Raw genomic sequence first — 21,296 nt, forward strand, 5'->3', positions numbered from 1 at the left:
GATTTACCGTGTATCTGCTTTATTCGGCACGTTCGCTAGTGATGTCTTTCTTACATCCAATGTAATGTTTATCGCCCGTGTCAGCTGACCATGAGGTCCTACCCGTTGCCGACGACACACGCTGATGATACGGGATGATGTGAAAGCTTTGCGGGAGTGTTTCATTTTTTTCACTCCCACCTATCTTATGCTCGTTGCTTCGTTTGTGTAAGCTATTACCACCGTTTTTGTATGGTATGAAGATGGCTTTTTTCACCTCTGGCTAGCGACTGGTGCGGATTTTTCTTTTTACTTTCAAATGCTTCGCCGCTTATTATGATGATGCGGCTAATGCATTACCGAATAGCACATACCTCTCCCCCCCTGGATTGGTCAGAAAGCAAACACAACGCGTGGTAGCCGCCACTTTCCACTTCCCCTGCATCTGCTCATTAGTGCCGTCGGGTTTTGGAAGATGAGATTAACATTCCTCGCAGCTTCTGAGTTTGGTGGGGTCGGATTCTCGGAGTTCATTTTCTTTCCCATGTGTGTCGTTGACGTCAGCGTGACTGTAAACATCTGGTGTCCGGTAAACCGGAAAACTCACCCCCTCACGGGTGCAGTTCTGAGAAGCGTCTCTCCTGGTGCCTCTGAGACAGCAAACAGACGAGCGTGCGATCGTGGAGCGAACCACCCTGCTCTCACAACGATGACGACACGCATTCAAGCGGCCCCTAGCCCACTGCAGTGTTTGGCCACCTTTCGTTATCTTGTTTTGGTTGAGAGGCTGCTTTCTCTCCTCTGCAGCGAAGCACCGTGTGATCGCTCGCAGCACACTCTAGCCGACGCCAACGGTGCACCGCGATCATACCAAGCGCTCTCGAGAAACGGGTGTGCGAGCGACTGATCGGTTCGGAGCTCGCGATCGTCCCAACGGTGCGACCGGATTTATTTGGCTGGAGAAATCGGTCGAAGTAAGACGTCTACGCTGCATATACGTACGTGCGACCTACACTCGCAAACCCAGCAAATCCGTGGCACCGTAGTAGTCAGTGGTAGAGTGGGCGATCACGTGCGTGACTTCACTAAACGGTGCTTTTGTTGTTTTTGCTTTCCCCTCTGTCGTGCGCGCGCGCTCTCTCTCTTTCTCTCTCTCTGTCTATCTCTCGCTTGTTATCTGCAGCTGCTAGCAGTATTCTATAGTGCAACGCTTTAGAGAGACGGGAGGAAACCCCAACACCTTAAGGGGGTGGTGATTTTTTCGTGCATATTTCAAACCGGATTGAAACGGAAGTGAAAGGTGCAAATTGTGCGTGGTGCGTGCTAGTGTCGGTGAACTCGCGCGCGTGTGTCACAAAGAAATTAATGTTTGCAAGTGTTTGATCTGCGCATCACGACTGTGTGATTGTGTGTGAATTGAGGTGGTTATCATCGACTCCTGTCAAAAAAGGTAGCAAAAAAGTATCTCAGTACGTACAAAGAAAAGAGAAGAGATAGCGGATGTGAGAGCAAAAAAAAGAGAGAACGAAACGAGAGAAAAGGATCAGAAAAAGCTCATTCGAGAAAGTGCATGGCTGTGTAGTGTGTGAAAGTGCATTCAAGCGGTAAATGAAGTTGCAATCGAATTGGGATATCGAAAGTCGATACCCTAGCGTAGTTCGATCACCAAAGTGATGGTGACCACCACTGCCAAGTGACAGTCGATTTTGGCAATAGTGATTGTCAGGATCCCATTCTGCAACTCCGAAACCAAGCGAGGACTGAGAATTGAACCGAAAGCTTCCTGGAGCGCAAAGAGCATTGGTTCAAAGCGACATCAGTTGAAGAGAGAAAAAAAGAAAGAATACGTTATCGACGTCAACGCACCCTGAAGCTGTCACTGTTTGCCGCTGCTGTCGATACGGGTATATTTATTATTTCACTCTTCTGCCCCTATTCAACCCCGTTCCTACTTTGCGACCCACCTGTCTAGCTATGCAAGACGACCTAGCTATAAAGCATGCGGGTTGGATGTTTTCTGTTTGAGGAAAAATGACACATAGTGCACAACGAAGTTTCATTGAATATCTGCTAACAAACAGCGCTGCAGTAATATAGAAATATATTCTCCGGAACGCACGTAATGTGCTCAACAGTGGCACAATGCGGATTTGATTTGTCATTGGTCATGTCGCATTGGTCGAATAATACTCGTTCCTGACATTGGTAGCCTATTGATGGTTTGTGTTATGTCAGCGGTTTTCAATGCTCAGCTAAAATACAATGTGAAGTAAATCATTCAGAGAAATTCATTTATTTTATTGCTCGGGTGTGTAAGAACACATAAAATAAGCTTATTTTATGTTTGCGGGAAGGTATGTCTCTTTGTGAACTACTTATCAGCATGCTCTCTGCTTGCTACACGATGATAACGTTCCGATGATTCGCATTTCCAGTCCTCTCAAGATCCTTTATCGTAACGAATGACCAGGAGTTTGTTCTATACCGCACATAACTCGATGTAATTGAATATATTTCAATCAATGAGGTGAGGTGGAAAGGGGGAAACACTCACACAAATAATTGTACAAACCGTAACAGTAACATGTATGGAATACCGAAGACGCTATTGACCTGCAGCCACAGTCATCGTTGGTTCCATTAACTCCATCTCAACTTCATCCTGGACGGTCAAGTCTCACCAGCAACGATGAAGATGAGCAATTGGAGTTGCAGAAAAAAACCTGTTTGTAGAAGAAAGCCAATAGAGGGGGTTTGTTGGAGAATACACCGTCCTAGCAGTGTTGCTGTTGGTGGTAGCCTTTATCGGAATTTCTTTTTCCCCATTACTATGGCTTTCCTTTTCGATTGACGCGTGCGGCCTTCCCCGTGCGTACGGCAAATCCGTGAACTGCGTGCGTAGCGTCAGCAAATGTCCTGATCGAAAGTGGCACACATTCTTGTCTATGCGCTGACTGAAACCAGAGTTGGTTGAGGACGAATGCGAGTTTCTTTAATGTTTCATGAAGGCGTGGGAAGATGCTTCCTTTACACATTTGCAAGGAGGAGTCAGTAGGGATTGGATGCTTCCAGTGTGGCTGCACACGAAAATAGCATTCATTTGAAGGGTAATCGATTTACGCAACCAACCATTACTTTTTCGCGCTGCCATCTTCACATACCAAATTACTGAGTCTTCGTCCGATTGCGTAGATGAAAGAGCTTTGAAGGTAAATAACTTCACAAAAGCATGTCTTTGATACTGGAATAACGATGCTAACGCTATAGAAGATAAAGTTTTTGTGAATAAATGAGAGCTTTATGTACTTGGTTAAGGTTTTAGATTATCGACAAAATCACAGCTGCCAAGCGAGTTGGCTGCTTTAGAGGATCTGGAAAGACTTAGGCTCAGGTGCAGAATCAGAACCGCTTTATGCTCATTTTTCTACACTTTTTTAAAAGAATGTGTCACGTGGCAAAGAGAAATTACCAATACCGTACCGTTCATTACATTCCATCCTTGCCACACATTTGGAAACAATTTATCCGTCCCGTTCGCTGGCCTCGCCTGATGTTGTTTTGAATTGTTCCTTTAAGCACGACTTTGATGTGCCGAAGATGCTAGAATCGATGAAATTCATTCCGGATGTAGGAGTTGGGGTTTGGGGTTTGTGGACCGGTCTCTTCGGGACCATCCAGGTCAGCATTGAAGCTTTGAAGTTGCTCGAATTTCTCCCAAACTCGCTACGCCGGATGTAGCAGTCAACCCTACCCCAAAGCCCAATTTTCCTGGAATGAGCATCCGGGTGTCCAACAGGTCTTTCTATGGGTTGAGGGCTGGGAATTTCGAGTTACGCGAATCGCACCAAACGGACCCGAAATATGTGTCAGCGTGATTTAGCGCCGTTGGCATCTGGGCCGTTGCATGCGGGATACTTTGCATTCGTTCGGTGGGTTCATTTTTTTGGTGAGCTTTTGAGGCCGAGTGGCACATTGAAATATGCGGAGCGAGAAACAGTTTCAGTAGCGCGATCGCACATGCTCCCAAACAGCGCCCCTCGGGTTCAGTGTGCGGTGTTGGCACAGATCGATAACTAGGGACGTCAGGGAAGAAAAACGCGTGGCACCAAAAACCGCTCCGACCTCATAAAATCTTCCAAAATATTACACGCATCCCCTGCGGGGAGCCATGAAAACGAGAGAGAAGAGGAAGAAAAACCGGGTAACCAAAGTCAGAGTGACCCGCTATGTGCCGGTCGGTCGGTCGGTCGGTCGGTGAATGGCCGGAGAGAAGAATGGGGCGAACAGAAGCAGGGTAGGAGTCAGCGAAGCATTAAGCGCTGATAAGTAGTAGCGAAGCAGTAGAGCGGCTCACCTTTCCTCCTCGTTCGGATCGTGACCAAAACCAAGGGAAGGGAAAAATACACAACTGACGCGATTGGCTAGCGAAAGGAGCCAAATAAAAATCAGCCCCCAAAAGGTCCGGCGATCTGGGTACCGGGGAGAGGTAAAAATCTAATTTACGATATCGCCTGACCAGGCGAATAATAATTCGCCACTTCTGCCGGTGCGATGGGATTTTATGGGAAACAGCCTGACCGCCCAGCAGAAAGCGACCGGACCGTCGCGAGCGTGCGTTTGTTTGCGGTACATAAACATTCGGGGTGCGTTTCGGCGTACGGCGCTTGTCTCCCGTGGCCGATAATCACAAATTTTCACAAGTGCGAGCGAGTTTAGGCCATTTGCTCGGGTCAGCTCTAGTTGTCGATGGTACACGGTGACACAATGACATTGCCCGTAAAGGAGACAACCGTGCAAACAGCAGACTGGGACGTGCAAAATGGGCGAAAAGTTCGTACGCAGTTCAGGGTGCTGGATTGCGTTGTAAGGTTGAGTAGCTCTGATGCGGGCTCAACGCTCAGCCATATCAAACCCGAAGCTATCGGTCATCTCTTTTGACCCCTCGCTTTACTAAACGTTCCACCCGATCGGCAATTAGTTTGCACCCTGCCTGGGGGGAGGAATCCATGTTTGAAATACAGATGTCAATAAACCATCAATTTCCGGGCTTGAGGTCTGGGTAACCTCGGTCTTACTGGGGACCACATGCTCGGGTCAAATAAAGTTAAATAGTCGTAGCCACAGCCCGTTTAGGTTCTACTTGGCGAATAACTGTAGCGCATTTTACGACGGCATGAGAGTAATTAAACTTTTACTATCTTTGTTTTCTCGTGCTATGGAGTGGTCGTAAAACGGAAGGCTTCGAAGGATGCTCATTAGAATGTGTGATAATGCCTGCATGTGTTTGTATATTTATTAAGCGTTAGCATTAACTTCACGATAACGTGCTCTACAATCCAAACGACTGGCCAAAGGCCGGTTAAACCCATTTGCTTGGCGTTTGAGCCCTGTATTTAAGCTCTATTAGTTTCAGGGATAATGTTCCAATAGGATTATACATTGTGTAAGGCTTATATTGTATCCATAGCTCGTCCTATCCTAAACCGCTTGCGTAATGTTTGAATGTAATGTTTTGAAATGATGACAAGATGAACAATTAACTTTAAAGTCGTCATTTATAACTTTACTCTTTAACACAACGCGCACAGATACACTTTGATAGTTAAGTTGTCGACGGGCAACTACTTAAAAGCTGCTTCCACAGGGAACGGTTGTAACAAAGCGTTGGCTGATAACACAAACATTGAACCACCATTCCGTATCATCGCTGTCAGCATACTTTACAAATTGAGTTTTTCACTCACTTCAATCTCCCCAGAGTATGATGCACTAAAGAGAGAAAAAAGCCAAGCAAACATTTGCCCCCCAAAAGCCCCTTTGACTGGTATCGGCTTTCATAGTTAGCGATGTGTGGCCATCCTAGTTAAAAAGGGCGACCAAAGATGAAGCACTGGTAGTTACAGTTTCTAGTCACGTAATGAAGCCTGTCTGCAGAAGAAGTTTGACTTAAAAATGAAATAAAATATGCCGACCCGTGCATGCAAAAACGGCCCCGCGCCGGAGTGGACGGAAAAGGAAAAACGTGAACCTTACCATACCATTTCCATACTTCCGCCCCAATGCTGCAGGACGCCCTCGATGAAACATGACGGAAACGGCAGTTCGATGGAAGGTCAGGAGAGTCACTTTCCATCTGGACTGCTCACGCGTTTGTGTGTGTATGTATGGCGGTGAGAAACAGGGACAGGGCGGAATGGTGGGATGCTGACTTCGCTTATTCGAAAGTGAATACCATTCCGTGCAACTTTTGTTTGAGCAAACAAATTTCTCCCAGTACCAAGATTACGTCCCGAAAACTGACGCCACGGCCATCCCTTGGCAACATGCACAACTGGTCCACAAACCGGAAAACCGGTTTCTGAATGTCACAAATACCTTCCCTCCTTCGTGGGACGTAGCTTCCGCTGGTTCGCTCCCCACCGGGCGTTTGGCAAAGATGGCATGGCGTGTTGACTGTCGCGCCAGTGCTGGAGGCTTTCACTTTTACGTCTTATTTTTACCCGCGCTTTTAGTTTCGCCCACGATGAACATCCTGCTTCAGTAGTCGGATCGTGCGGAACGGTGTGGCTGATGAACACCCTCAACAAACTTCGATGTAGAGTTGCAACAGTCAGACTAATTGAATTTCCGGACCCGAATAGTGCGATGCCGACTGCAAACCGCTCTGCAAGGCCCCCTTTTATCAGGTCACGCAACCCAGTCAACATCCTGGTCGCCGGGCTGCGTCCTGAATCACGGTCATCATTTTGCATTATGGATTACCGGTATGATTTCTGTGTCACAGGATATCTGGGGAAGTTTTGGGTTTTACTTCCTGAAAATATGCTGAATCGTTGTATGCGGAATTGGCTTATCTTTGACGCAGCACGCCTCGAATGATTCCGTTCAAAAGTACGCTCGTTTTGCAAAGAATAGCGACACAAATTGCATTTCAATGTCGCACCGGTGCATTGTGTGACTTTGAAAGAAATCTGTAACAGAGAATAGAAAAGATTGGCAGAATGCGACATTTTTTAGCGTGCTCTGCCTCCATGCCCCAATATTGCTTTATCGAGAGTAACCGTTCGCTAGATGATTCAATTTCACCGCTTTGCAACAAAAACTGCCTGTGACAAACAGTCTGAAAATAGGGATATGATGGAGAAAGTGAACGAAAATATAAATATTTGTTCATCGTACCAGTTTGCACTACAATACATTAAAAAAAAAAAAACTTAGGACAAACTGATACATTTCATGAAATGTTACAGATTATTTCGGCGACGATAACGAAAAAGAAAAGATAACATTATCTTTATTATCATTACTACCCTTTTATTGGAACGAATGGGATTTAAGTTAATAATAATTTGAACATCAAGTGCATGGGAAGTGAGTCATTTGTTTGTTTGATTAATTAAATAATTGCCAATAGTTCAGCCGATGTTTGGTACGGAGCGAATCACGAAATTCATATTTGAAATATAAACACGTAGCATCCACTCTTTTGCGTGCGTGTGCATGGTTTATTTAGTAATGATGTCATTTTCTTCATCATCTAGCATTTTCTTGATTGCAAAAGTTTCCCTTTTCACATTAATATTGAAAACAAAACTGCCAGCAAACACCCTTGTTTTCACTGTCGATTGAAATTCGGTCAACGGTGTGTATGCTTCAACCAATCCCATCAAAAGGCGGAAGAGCGGATGAAGCTAATTTGCATCCCATCCTCTCGTCTGCGTCAACCTGCCAGCTTGTCCTGCTTCAAGTACTTATGTGTGAGTGTGGTTTTCTTTACCCAGCTAGTATTCACTCATTTCTTCTCCCAATCACCTTTCGTCCCCGAACCGTTGCTTGCCTGTCGTGTTTCGCTTTCTATTAGCTCAATTAACCTTAGTTGTGCCGTGTTTAATTGAAGCCACCTTTCGATTTCTCGGCAGCCGCCCTGCCGGTTAGGCGACATTAGGCGAGGCATCTCGCTGCAGCAACATCAAGGCGCCTGCTGTCTGCCTGTGATGAGCTTGATGCGTCGATGCACGGCACCCATCTCGTCACACACTTCGGTGCCATGACGCAAGGGAAAACTGACAATGACGAGGGAAAATGCGCCATACCCCGGCGCGGCATGCACAACGACCATTTGCCAGCCCGGTCGCCCGGCCTAATCGAGATGGCCTAGTAAAGGCCGCCGAGCGTGATGGCGTGGACGCTGAGTAGCGTAACAGTTTCACCGGCTTTTTTCACCCACTTTTGCCGGCACTTGGCTGCAAGCTCGTTCACCAGCAAGCCACTATGTACCATTGATGGTAACTTTCCCGACTGCGGGAGGATGGATGTTTCAGCGAAGCTTCCATTAGCTTAGTTCGGTTCCTTTCGGTTGCGCTTCCACTGTCGAAAACATTCGATGGTTCGATTGATTCGACACGAAAAAAGGTAGACGTGTGCAAATTACCATACACCACCGAGGAAGGAAAATGTGTTGCCGTACAAAAGGCAGCGCACGATGCGTTGGTGCGTTGGTGGAGAGCAACCAAAACAAATCCGGCGAAAAAGGAAACTCTCCGAATAAAGCCCCTCAGCAGCCACTTTGTGCTGTGCGTGATTGGGCCGGATCGAATCGAACCACTTGCTTGTTTGTTGGTGCTGTTTTGCAGTCCAATGTGGAAGTGGTGATGTCGACAGCGTGTAAAAGCTTCTCGATCGGATCGCGAGCCTGAAATTACACGTGTGGCTCTTCATGACAAGCCGTGAGATGCAGTCCCTACTAGGTTGTGTTTTAGAAAGTGCCGGGAAAAATGAGTCGCAAATGATACACGATACCGCAGGGCAAGGTGTGGCCGAGATGCAAAACTGGCTTGGCCGTTGGTGCATCGTAGGACATATTACTTCCGGACGTTCTTCTTCTTTTTTTCAATGGCTTAAGGTTTCATTTTACTGGAAAAAGCGCTCTTGTGTTGACACAATTTTCTCTGTAGATATTTCCTGCCCATAGCAATGCTTTTTCTTTGCAAACGAGTATGTACAACACATTTTCACAAATTTTATAATTTTATATTGTCTTTTGCTACTTCCAAATGTGATGAATATTTTATTGCTGAAATATTATTTAAAAACAATAGCATTATACGACCTAAGGTTAAAAAGATAAACCCCACAAAAGTGCATTCGAGGAATGCTGTAAAATTGATTATTTATGCCAACGTGTTGCCAAATGCACATACGTTATAAGGTTTTTGTTACTTATTGCAATTAAAAGAACACGAAAAACAGCTATTTTTGAATGTTAATTTTATGATACTTGTGTTGGAGTTACGATAAGTAGCATAATTTTATGCAATAGTAATTTTTCAATTTTATTAAATCTCATACAACTTTATGCAATATTTTGCTTTGCTGGTGAATTGAACGTAATATTTAAAAAGCATCTTAACTTTATTTTTCATATGGTAACGTGTGTCTTTTAACATGATAAGCCACAGCTATCCGTTGGAGCATGAAACGAGGTAGCATGTTTCATAATAATAAAATAGAAAAAACAACAAACACAAAACTAAGCAGCAAATACACACCATCCACCAGCACGCATAATCGTCGGTCAACTGGATCATTTTGAGCAAAACAAAAAAGGAAAACACGAACAGCCAGAGATGTAGGGAGAATGATTTTATCAAACTGGGCTAATTGGGGAGCAAATGAGCATAAATGCTCGCCCGTTTAGCGTTCAATTTTTGGCAATGAATGATCGCATGCGATCAGAAAATTGGGAGCAACCACGACCTATTTGAAGGCGATTCGAATCTGGACTGGCACTGCTGGATCGTCGTACCAAGAGGGAAATTGTGCCATCGAAGTGTAGCGCGGGTCATCAATCGTATCGCCCAGTTCTTGCCCCGTCCGGTTGTGTCCCAGTACGTACGATCGGGGTGAAGATTTCCGCTCTGATAATCATGCGGGAGCCCGCTGCGAAGAAGCGGCAAATCATACCATTCATCCCCTTTTGAGAGGCCAACGGTTCTGCAACGGACTGCCTAACCGGTGGTTGAACTGATGATTTGTGTCTTCCAAATTAAGGGGTCTTTTTCCGGGGATGGTTGCATAGTTTTTTTTTGTTATTTTCGTGAAAGAACCGTTGTCCTTGACAGAAAGCGCATCCCAAGCTTAAATTAATTGGCGTATGACTTTTGGTTGTGATCGTAGATGAAATGTATCAAAGAATGAAAGAAAAGCCAAAGAGAAAAACAAAAATTGCATTCTTATGCAGAGATTCACCGAGTCGAGTCATTGAAACACACTCACGAGCTTCTCAACCTCGTACGGTAGGGAACCGTCTCCTACCGTTAGCCGCCGGAGCATTGGATATGAAAGCCATTACAATGCTACACTTCTTCGTGGGTGAAATGCATTCGCTGCGGGTGACTGATTTCCATTTCGACGCAATTCGTAATCATCGCATTGTGTTTGCGTATGTGTGTGTGTGGGTATGGGTGTGCAGGGTTTTAGTATGTTTAGCATTTGTTACTTATTTTTATTCATTTCTTGGAGGTGTTAATGCACTCTTCGGCGCGGATGGTGCATTCTTTTACACAAGTCGATGTAGTCGACGGGAATGTAAAAAAAATGCAACGCAGGTGCACTATGGGCCCATGTTGTCTAGCAGCTTGTATGTATGAAAGGGAAATTAATGCACCTACACATTACACTTTAGTCACACTCCAGTATGAACGCACTTAAATTTACTGCAGTAAAACATGCCTTCTTTTTTGCACAGTCATTATTGAGTACGTCCGGGCAGACCGTATTGATGCTGTTTTATCCACACATTATAAGTACATCATACTAGATGGTAAGGTTTATATAATAGAATGAAACACTTTAAATCTATAGTTGTATGATTTTCAAATGCACTAACTATGTGTTTTATCGTTGCTACCAAGTAACTTTAATTGATTAAAGTGTATGTATAAATTGCTCGAATGTCATTATGATGATGCACGTTTTTTATTAGGGACTATGAGTTTCATTCGTTTCTTAAAATACAAAAAATGAAGAGTGTATTGCCCAATCGAACAATACAACAAAAATATAAGCACATTTAATAGTTTTCAATGAACAATGCATCGACAATGTTGTTTGTACAGGTAAATGGATAAACATTCTCAGAAAGGTAAATAATCCGATAGTACTCGTACTATCACTTGTAATAATAAAACTTTATTTTGCTTTCACAGTTATTAAGTATATCCAAACCTCCCTCAATTTGGATGAGAATAATATCAATTGGATGAGCTATAGATGGTGTGATTCACTTGTATATTGTATTACATTCAAGAAATAAAGTTGTATCATGTCAACCCGATTATGCACACTCTAAATAGTTTGTAGGAAGCGGTCCCGTGGTACAGTCGTCAACTCGAAAGACTCAATAACATGCCCGTCATGGGTTCTAGCCTAGAATGGAGCGTGCCCGTAGCAAGGATTGACTATCCGGCTGCGTGGTAATGAATTAAGTCTCGAAAGCCTACATAGGCTGGCATGTCCGCGTAGGACGTTTCGCCAAATAGAAGAAGAAGAAATAGTTTGTATAGTGTAAAGAACTGTATACAATGAACCCTCTCTTATTTGACACCTCTCCAATTTGAAAAACCTCTCTTATTTGAACATTTTGCACAGTCCCTTGATTTCCAGTACATTTTTGTTCCTCTAATTTGGAAAACCTCTGAAATCTGTGTCCCTCTTATTTGTGTATGGTGTTGCCATGGTTATTGAAAGATGTATGCTCAAATTGGCGATTCTGTTCGCAGTTTCCTATAGCAACAGTTAAGGCTGCATACTAAATGTTCTGTCTCTTTCTTGTTTGAATGGACCTTTCAGTCACTTTCCACCTCTGTAATTTGAAAACCCCTCTTATTCGACAGTCCCATCGCCTCTCAAATAAGAGAGGGTTCACTGTATTTGCATTTCTACAGGGACATGGTTTAGATGATATTTAAAATGTTCATTTCATTTGTAATTATGCATCGTGTCCTGTATTATACAAGATCAACAAATATATGAAACATAACCATATTCGTCTGTTTTCAGGAGGGGCAGCTTTGCCGTATTGCTCAAACATATTAAATATATAACAATTCTTCGAATACATCTAAGCGCTTTAATGCATTTATCGCGACTGTCGTTTATTGTTACTGATTAAACTAGTTATAGCAAATAAGTAATACATGATACTAACCTAAAATAATGCATTCTAAAGCTTTTCTCTCTATTCCTTTAATCCCACCGTAATTTCACCTTATTTCATTCTTTCTTGCTGTCCTCATTTATGAATAGAATTATCCTACATTTAAAATGAGGTGTAATATTTTGCCCCATTATTTATTACCACACATCTTGTACGCATGTGTTTGGTTATTCTATTAAATTAATATCTGTTGCAGTTTTCATGAATTGTTCTTTTTACTAAGTTTTCCTTCATTGGCTCTAATTTTTTACATCTGTAAAAAAATACATCAACATCAATATTTTATAACACAATGATCCACGTATCTTGATCTAAAAACGGTGTTTCCAGTGTCTTCTTGATTAAGTTCGAATAACAAATCACTTAAAATTGTCCAGCAATAATCTTAATAATCACAAAATTTCATTCTTTGAAGCATTTGAAAACAAACAAACAAAATCCCACGCTTAGTATTGTTGGAGAATAACCAATATTTGGGGACTTTCATTTTGCGGTTCACGCACAACTTTCTCCACATTTGCTGCATTTGAATCATTTACTTATTTGTTTATGTGTATTAAGTGTTGATTTATGCAGCTCTACACCAAACAAATATTTTGCCATCCAGTTCGCAGCATTCACAAGTGCCTAATTAATGGTAAGGTGCTTTGAATAACCATCAAGCTGAAGAGCAAAATACTCACCAGCTTGTGTTTCACAGCCGATCGAGCTGCATGATCGAAATAGCAAATCAAGTAATTTTACATGTTTATATTGTTCTTGAAAAACATCAATACCTGTAATCATTTGTTTTGCAATCCAGTACAATCCAGGAGAAAAATAAGCGCACTTGCTGTCTTTTTGCTATAAGTCTTTTGTTTCATACATTTTGAAAGGTTTCATTACATCGGTCAATAGCCTTATTACTGTCTGAAAATAATTGAAAACATAAAAAACATCGTTCAAGAAATTATCATTTGTTTTGTGTTGTTATAATTTAATTTCAACAATAGATTGCTTTTCGTTCCAATTTGCTTTCATTTTGTTAAACACAAACTTCTGCAATGCGACCAGACTTGTTATTTCATTCGTGTTTAGCAACAACAACAGTTCACTCGTATAGTTGTTCTATTGGTCATCGCGAATATTCCCTTGTTCGTCTTATTTCCGTGAGCCTGCTCGTAAATTCTTCACCTGTTTCAGCAACCATGGTTGTGTGTTGATAACAGATACTAATGGTATACCGTTTTTTTTTTTTTAATTTTCATTTCAACAGAATCTACTCACATCAGTCCAGTGACTGAAGGTCGAGAAAAGTTTGACTAACAAATTGTTTGGGTTATTCAATCCGTTGCCGATGGTGCGTGCAACAGAAAGGGCTGATAAAACTGAACGAAAACAAAACTTAAAAGAAGAATCTATAAAATATCGTTCGTGCTTTCAAGGATTCGTTTACGGCATATGAAACACAAAGCCAGACAGAGCAAATAGTTACACGTATTTTTAAAGTAATATATAACATAAAGCAACAAGTTTGCGCCTTTGATAATGGTAACCGTTAGGCAACTGTCCCGCCCGATGGCGCTCAGTGGAATACTGCTGCTAATGGTCGGTATTAATCAAACCCGGGCGACTACTAGTGAAAATCAAACTACCAGCTCACAGCCCAACGAGCTAGTACAATTTGAGGACGCCCTTACAGACTACGTTGGCGACTGGTTCAGCCGAAATTCGAGGAATCTACTTGAAACTACGCTGCTCGATTGGCAACCTGCATCCGGACCGAGCAATGCCTCCGCGACGCTCAGCAACTTTGATCGAATTATCATTAAGGGTGTTGCTCGGCTGCTCGGTACGGCTGCAGATGCCGTACAAAGCCGGGAGTCAACAAAGACCAATGAGACTGGACGATTGTTCTTCTTCAAAGGTAAGTAGACCACATTACAAGGAACAACATCAACATGCTTTATCGATCTATGACATTAGATGTTTGGTGTGGCAGAACGTGAATGCTTGCTGACTTTATTCCATGAGATTATTTCTAAACAGTACTAAGCAGATTTCATGTGCAACAACTCTCGATACTTTACAGGCATGAAGAAATTACTCTGGCCTGTCATGATTGGACTTCAAGTAGTAAAAACCGTACTGATCATGATGTTTCTCCCGAGCATCATCGGTTCGCTCGGCAAGATCGTGGGCAAAGGTAAGAATGCATGTTACGTTGGGCCTGCCGGGATGCCATAGTCAGCTGTATCATTTTGATTGCATCTCGTAATTGCATTGCAGGTCTCTCGTCAGTGTCTGGATTGTCCCATCCGGTACAGACGGTGGACGACTTGGACTTCAAGGACACTACCTCTTACAATGCGGATCACGACTTTGGAATGAACGATGGCAACAACTATCTGCCTCCGGACGGTAAGTTAGATTGCGTATCCCATTGTTTTAATTAACAAAGATGGGTAGTCGTTGATTTAACTGTCCTAGTGAACATGATTTAGCTTTATTTTTCTTATTCGTGTTCCAGACGATTCAACAATCTGAATCACTTTTTCTGATTACAATGGTTTCCCGTTGATTAGTGTATCTTTTTTGATAGCGTAACATTTAATATAGTTTTCCTCAATTACTCTTGCAATTTACTTGTGGATGCGATAGAAAATCTTTAATAAGCAGCATTGATAAAGCACTGATAGAACTAATGAAATTAAAATGGAAATAACAATAAATTTACTTTTCCGGGTATTCCGTTTGGTGTCGGCGTAAATGGTACTGGGAAGTAATTTGATAACAAGCGGGAATGTTGTAAAGTCGTACGAGTTGACGGCTGTATCACAAGACCGGCAATCATACGTTGTTATATATTAAAAAAAGTTTTACTAGCAATCCTCAAGGAAAATTAAAATGAAACAAGTCAATTTTCCTTTTATGACATTTTAATTACCTTTTGTCAAAGTGTGTATTACACAAAAAATATCAGTTCGATACGTCGTGGTTGAAAAATAAAACATTTTGTTAAAAGTGTCAGCATCCTACTGGGGCGCTACGGATTTCATGAGCATCGTTATGTTTATTTTGATACGACTTATGATATAGCTACGAAATTCATGTTTTCCACGACATTTACCACCATACATCCGTTTGCTATATCTAACCAACAAGCTGACATTTTGCCTGTCTCTATAACAATATTCATCATTCGGGTTGCTTCCATTTGACAATTACGTTCCGCTGTATTCGATTTTACTATTTGTGTACACAGGGCGATGTATTCTAAACCCGTTTTTTCATTTTTCAGTTTGAAATGAGCTTTAGTACTTTTAAATTTTGATGTAAACAATTCTTAACCTTTCTTGAAATAATATTTATGCTTCAGCTAAAAAATCAATCCTTCTTAAGCTAACCTGATCGCGCTTGCCGACAATTGGAGCATGTTTACATATTTTGCAGGCTGAAATGATGAAGGCTGCAAATCACAGGATAGTTTGCCGTGTAGTTTTGTATGGGATTTGACATTATTTCAGCTGCCAACTGTCAAACTCCATGCAACAACCTGGCTAGTATCGTAAAATCACCTATACACAGTTTTTACATACTTTTTCAAAGCTAATGTCTCAGCATCATTTCTCATCATTTTGCATATACACCCTAGATGGTTTTCAATCAACTCAACAAAACGTTCATGTAAAGTAATTTATAACGGATATTAACACGCTCTTTCTCAAATACTAGACACTCACGCATCCGGGACCAGCTACAACTCATACGTGTACGATCCTGCTTCGATGGGTGCGCACACCAACGCAGCGAACGCTCTGTCCCGGCTGGGTTATGGTGGTGGACGAGTGACGTACGTTGGCCCATCTATGGTCCAGGCGGCGAACCGGCGGAAGCAGCAGTCGGCGAAGAACGACTTCAAAATATTCCACGACATTCCAAGCAGTAGTTTGCTGCTCACGAACTACGATCCGTTCTACAGTCCGCTATTGTCGCGGCTGGACGCCATCTTTGCCCAGATGGGTTTGTCAAACAAGGAGGAACAGTGCCGGCAGCGGCTCGTCTGCTTAATGTACGCTAATCCGGCCAAATATGCACCGTACAGCAATCTCATCTCGGCCCAGCTGAGCAGGTATGAAGCTGGTGATGGAAATTTATCTGTTCTTCGACTAATACTAAACCAAATAATCTTGTCTTGTTAGGGAGCTGGATGAGCTTCGAAAGCCTACCAACGATAATCCAGACATACTGCGGTTCTTCAAGTATATGCGAGCGGCCAAGGACGGCCAGGATGGGGTGGATTGTGATGCACACTACAAGGACTGTACCGGCTACAAGGACCTATCGAACCCAGCCATGGTTACCACGTTTAACGACATCAATAAACTAGTGCACGCCCGCAAACTGTGAGATGCGAGATGGTCCAATTGAGAGCGATGGAAAGATTTCAACCCACGTGCGCCATCCAAACTGCGAGCCAGCTATGAAGAAACCGTATTGAGCTCTTGATTTGATTTAAACGCAGTTAGTGTGGTAAAGTAGCTACACAAACGCGTTGTCGCATCATTGCAGCTGTTGCAAGTGTACCCAGATGCAGATGATGTAGGATTATTGTGACCTCTTAATTCCTAGTTTGTTTCACCGTTCCCCGGTTGGTGATCGGCACGAACGATACTCCACTTCACTTACTTCTTGTCTATTTGGAAATCTTTTCTATTTATTTATTTTTTATAGATATCTTTATTTATTGACTTATTTAATTATTTATTTATTTATTTATTTATTTATTTATTTATTTATTTATTTATTTATTTACCGCTCTTGAGGAGTTTTTGAAATTTTCTGTCCACGTAGAAAACTATAATGCAATGCACACGGCATATGTGTTGGTGTACATTCTGTAGACTTAAAGCCACCAGACAGGAGACAGGAGTGAGAAAGAAGATACGACAAGACAAATGCGAATCGTGGCATTATAATTAAAAGCACAATAGATAAAACATTCGTAAACGAGTGAAAGCAAACTCCAGGATGCCCTTCTTGTCTTACTGTGACGAAAATGTCACCAAACGATGTGGATCCACCGGCTGCAGAAAGGGAAATCAAAGTAAAATAACATAAGCCCGGACGTCAGTGAACTGTCCTATGGAACGCTTCAAGCCTGATGCCTGACGTGGGAAGAAATGTAAAATATAGTCGTCCAAACAAAGTGACAGAGACAAAACGTAAGGTAGAAGCTAGGCCCGTGCAAGCAAAAGCACTCAACATTTGGGTTTGGGTGTGGTTAAAATGTAGAATAAGGGAGTAAGCGGCAAATATGGTACGGTGTCAGACCGCCAAGCAGCCGAGAACAATAAAGTGACTCGTATGAGAAGAAGCATCCGTTTTTCATTTCGCTTCGATTACATTCATTTCCTAGGCAACGTCATGAGGGAAGGTGACTCTGATGTTGGGACGAAGAATCCGACCGGGACATTGTGTGCCACGTTTTCATCCTGCTGTCATCAGCTTCCGGACAATAATGATGTGTACTTTTATTAACGATTCTTTCATTCTTTTGCTATTCTTCCTCTGTAAATAAAAAAAAAAAAAACAATGAGTGCTAACGAATCACCAGCACTGTATGTCTGTACTGTTAGTGCGAGAGTATGAATATTTATTTTTATCGGTGTACCACAAAACCAGAGTGTAAATTATATGTTTGATGTGTACTGGGGTTTTCTAGCTAACTTGCCCCTGCGCAAAATAATGAGGAAGTTGCTTTAACAAATTTAATTAAATTGAAGAATGGTGTGATTTTTCAACATTTTCGCACGAACACGTTTAATTACTTTCATTAGATTGTGGATGAGGAATAAAGTAACTAGAACTCGTAGATATGGGATTCAGCAGAGATAGTTTGGAATTGATTTACAACTGTACCCTTTATTGAACAATTTAGTCCAATAAACAACTGTCCACTTGTTTATAACAATATTCGTTTTGCATAGACACCTCTGTCTACCACTTGAGCACACGTTAGATGGTGTAAGAAACTTTGTCTAATTAAATAGCCCAATTATCGTCTTCGATTGCACAACGGTCCGTCTTCAATCCATTCCAGTAAGTAACTGGTTATACGAAAAACTTGGACACCGTTCTGGAGTCTCTTTTCTAAATTATTTGCATGAGAATAGAAATAATTGGTTTATGGACCACTATCGTTCTGGTATAAAGTGCATAAATGCATCTAAAAATTGGAAAGTGTCTTCACTATTTCTTTGTTATTATGATCGGTCATTACAGAGTTTTCCAAGTCATTTTCGAATGTGCACATAGTTTTTCATCGCTTCCAAGATGTGTTCCAACAGCTGTCAAATGGCGTATTTGCTTCAAAATGAAATTTCAATTTCAGCACAGGATTTTCAACACATAACAAAGAATTTTCATACTCAATCCAGCTTAAGACGTGTTGAAAATCATGCTGACGAAATTAAAAGTTATGATTATGGAAATGAAATATCCGATTGATGTGGATAAACATCTTGCACGCGATGAATAACAACGTTTAGATACAATTCTGACTTGGAAAACCCTGTATTGTCTACTTGAGAAAGTTATCAATCTATAATATTAGCAGATAAGGACAAATATCATTGTTTCGTACAAGTCACGTTATTTATTTTGAAGCCTGCACCGAAATTTGGAACGCTATGAAGGTACTCTAGAAAATGTTTCACTAGCTCGATAGGTTTTTTTTCTAGAGTTCCTCTATAGAGTGCTATACCTTTTGTTCTAGTCCAGGGGTCTCCAAACTTTTCAGTTCGCGGGCCGCATTGCTTCACATATTATGGTGTTGAGGGCCATCTTTCCGTTGCCTGTTACAAATGCGAACGTTTAAATTTCGTCTTTATAGGAAAATACTAACATGATTTACAAAACTTCTATAGCTTTCTAATATTTAAGGTTGGTCTACGTCTCTGAATAGCAACAATTACATTTTCTTTAAAAATAGTTACAATAATTAACTATTTCTTTTAACCTAGCCAATGGCAGCATAATAGGCTCACGAGGGCCAAAAGCGGCCCGCGGGCCGTAGTTTGTAGACCCCTGTTCTAGTCGGTTGTCGGATATGACCGATTCTGGACCACTTTTTTACATACTTTGCTAGCTTATTTTAATTGAAACAAAAGCACTGTGCTGCCATCATTTTTTGTTTGTATTATTTTTTTATTTATTTTTTTAGTTTTGCCTAACTTCTAACTACTTATCAGTTTACTTAGTTTTGCTTTACTTCATCTAGCCGCTGGTAAAGCCAGGTAAAAACTCTTTTATACCTGCAAAAGAGTTTTTCTGGTTACCGAGCAAATGTCGTTAGGGAATACATATTCACTTTGAACCAAGCTTGGAAAAGTTTAGTAGCCTCGAACATCTGATACTGCAACGCTGTATCAAAACGAATTACTTTACATCAGCTCAGCTGGGCTGATGCAGATTCATAGAAACTTGAAGCAGGTTTAGCTTGAGTTGATGTTTATTTTAACAAGAGACACCGCAAATTACGTTGGTACCTTGATGAAAAGGGTTGCTTTTCAAAAAGCGGTTTCTGGGAATCATTCCAAACCGTTTTTGCTGAGTTGATTGCAGTGGTTGTTATCATCAGAAAGAACAAACTGTTACAATTAAAAAAATCCCCAATCTGGAGTTCTGCAATCTTACAAAAGCGCATACAACCAAACCACATAGAAAACATGGGTAAAATTAAATTATATTAACAAAACTGAAACACTTCAAAGCTGGAAGCAACATGGCAGCCGCATGCGATTTCCATACATTGCATACTTTTAGGCGACTTACATCAAAGCAATACGAACAGCCACTCGCTGGCGCTGCACTGTTGTGATGCAATAAATCTTACCATCCAAAGTGCTCTCTTTCACAGGGCCACGCGACGCAAGAAGCAAGGGCTCGTCATGCCAGGCGGACTTACCCACTCTTTGCGCAAGAAACACAGCCGGATCTTTCAACGCGAAGGTTATCGACCGTACTGCCATGATTCTTGCGATCGATCGTTGCGCTCTCTGCGGGAAAACCCGGACACAGTAGGGTAACGTTCCCTTTGCTCACCCACTGACCCAGTGCTCTGTTCGCATCAGCCGTGCGTTAAAATGATTCACACGTTCCACCACCGTTTTGCGATGGTCGTTCGGTTGAGTATGTTTGTTTGGATTTGCCGGTATTGCATAATCGGTTGGCTGTTGACTGGACGGCAGTAGTGTGTGGAGTGGGTCGCCGTGCCGTGACGTGCCGGTTTGGTTTAAGCTTGGTTGGCACTGTACACTATATTTCTTGTGGCTCCTTCTTCATCCCTGCCAGATTTCTTGCCGGCAAGAGGAAAGTTGTTCAGAGAAAGGTGTGTACAAGACCGCAAGCGGCTGAACTCGTACTAAAATCATACTGACGACATTGGATTGTGGGCACTGTCCCGGGATGCTGTGTATGTCGGGCAAGCACCACAATATTATGCAACCGTGTCGTGGTTGGTGTTGGAGGATGTTGATGCGATACAGGCTGGTGTCGTCCGGAACGAACCGCGAACGGATTGAAGCTCGTGCCCGGGAAACACGAATAGATGAAGGCGCGATGGAAAACGGCAACAATGAAATAACAGGCAGCACACCAACCGCAACCAGCTGGAAGTCCTGGCCCGGCAGCTCAATCACAGCGGGGTCAAAAGTTTAGCACCCGTCTCACAAGCCAGTTTCTCCATCCCCCTTTGCGCTTGAAGCGAATTTATTATTCATGAAGAGACGAATGAAGTATAGAATTTGTTATCAACTTGTCGAATACATTGGCCCACGACCGCTCCCAGAGCCAGAAATTGATTGCGTACGTGCGCATGTAAGGGAGTGTTGTTTTCGCCGAATGTTGATTGAAAAAGCATGGCTGTCGTTCCGAGCCGTATTGGCTCTCTGCTTCAAATATTGACACAGTATCATTTCGCCCACGGTACAGCACAAATGTACGCTCCTTAAATAGGTTTTGCATACGAAAATCAGAGTAATGTGTGTGATATTGGTTGGACAAGCACAATCATAAAAAAACACGATACTTGCTTGGTCGTATCAATCCTCAAGTATGG

General features: G+C 42.2%; 1 protein-coding gene across 1 annotated transcript; it reads left to right on the forward strand.

The window, feature by feature from the left end:
- Positions 1-915: 915 nt before the first annotated feature.
- LOC5667426 (uncharacterized) lies at positions 916-17,552 on the forward strand. Its single transcript, XM_001688361.3, has 6 exons — positions 916-1,883; positions 13,452-14,102; positions 14,268-14,381; positions 14,465-14,596; positions 15,911-16,307; positions 16,378-17,552. The coding sequence occupies exons 2-6, from the start codon at positions 13,724-13,726 to the stop codon at positions 16,583-16,585; spliced, it is 1,230 nt and encodes a 409-aa protein (XP_001688413.3). The 5' UTR covers positions 916-1,883; positions 13,452-13,723; the 3' UTR covers positions 16,586-17,552.
- The last annotated feature ends 3,744 nt before the right edge of the window (positions 17,553-21,296 follow it).

Source organism: Anopheles gambiae, chromosome 2 (assembly GCF_943734735.2).
Source record: "Anopheles gambiae chromosome 2, idAnoGambNW_F1_1, whole genome shotgun sequence".
NCBI lineage: Eukaryota > Metazoa > Arthropoda > Insecta > Diptera > Culicidae > Anopheles > Anopheles gambiae.

Excerpts from the sequence above, each read along its gene's own strand:
- LOC5667426 (XM_001688361.3), top strand. The coding sequence starts at position 13,724 with ATGGTAACCGTTAGGCAACTGTCCCGCCCGATGGCGCTCAGTGGAATA. Across the intron at positions 14,103-14,267 it reads ACGATTGTTCTTCTTCAAAG|GCATGAAGAAATTACTCTGG; the intron begins GTAAGTAGACCA and ends GATACTTTACAG. Across the intron at positions 16,308-16,377 it reads ATCTCGGCCCAGCTGAGCAG|GGAGCTGGATGAGCTTCGAA; the intron begins GTATGAAGCTGG and ends TTGTCTTGTTAG.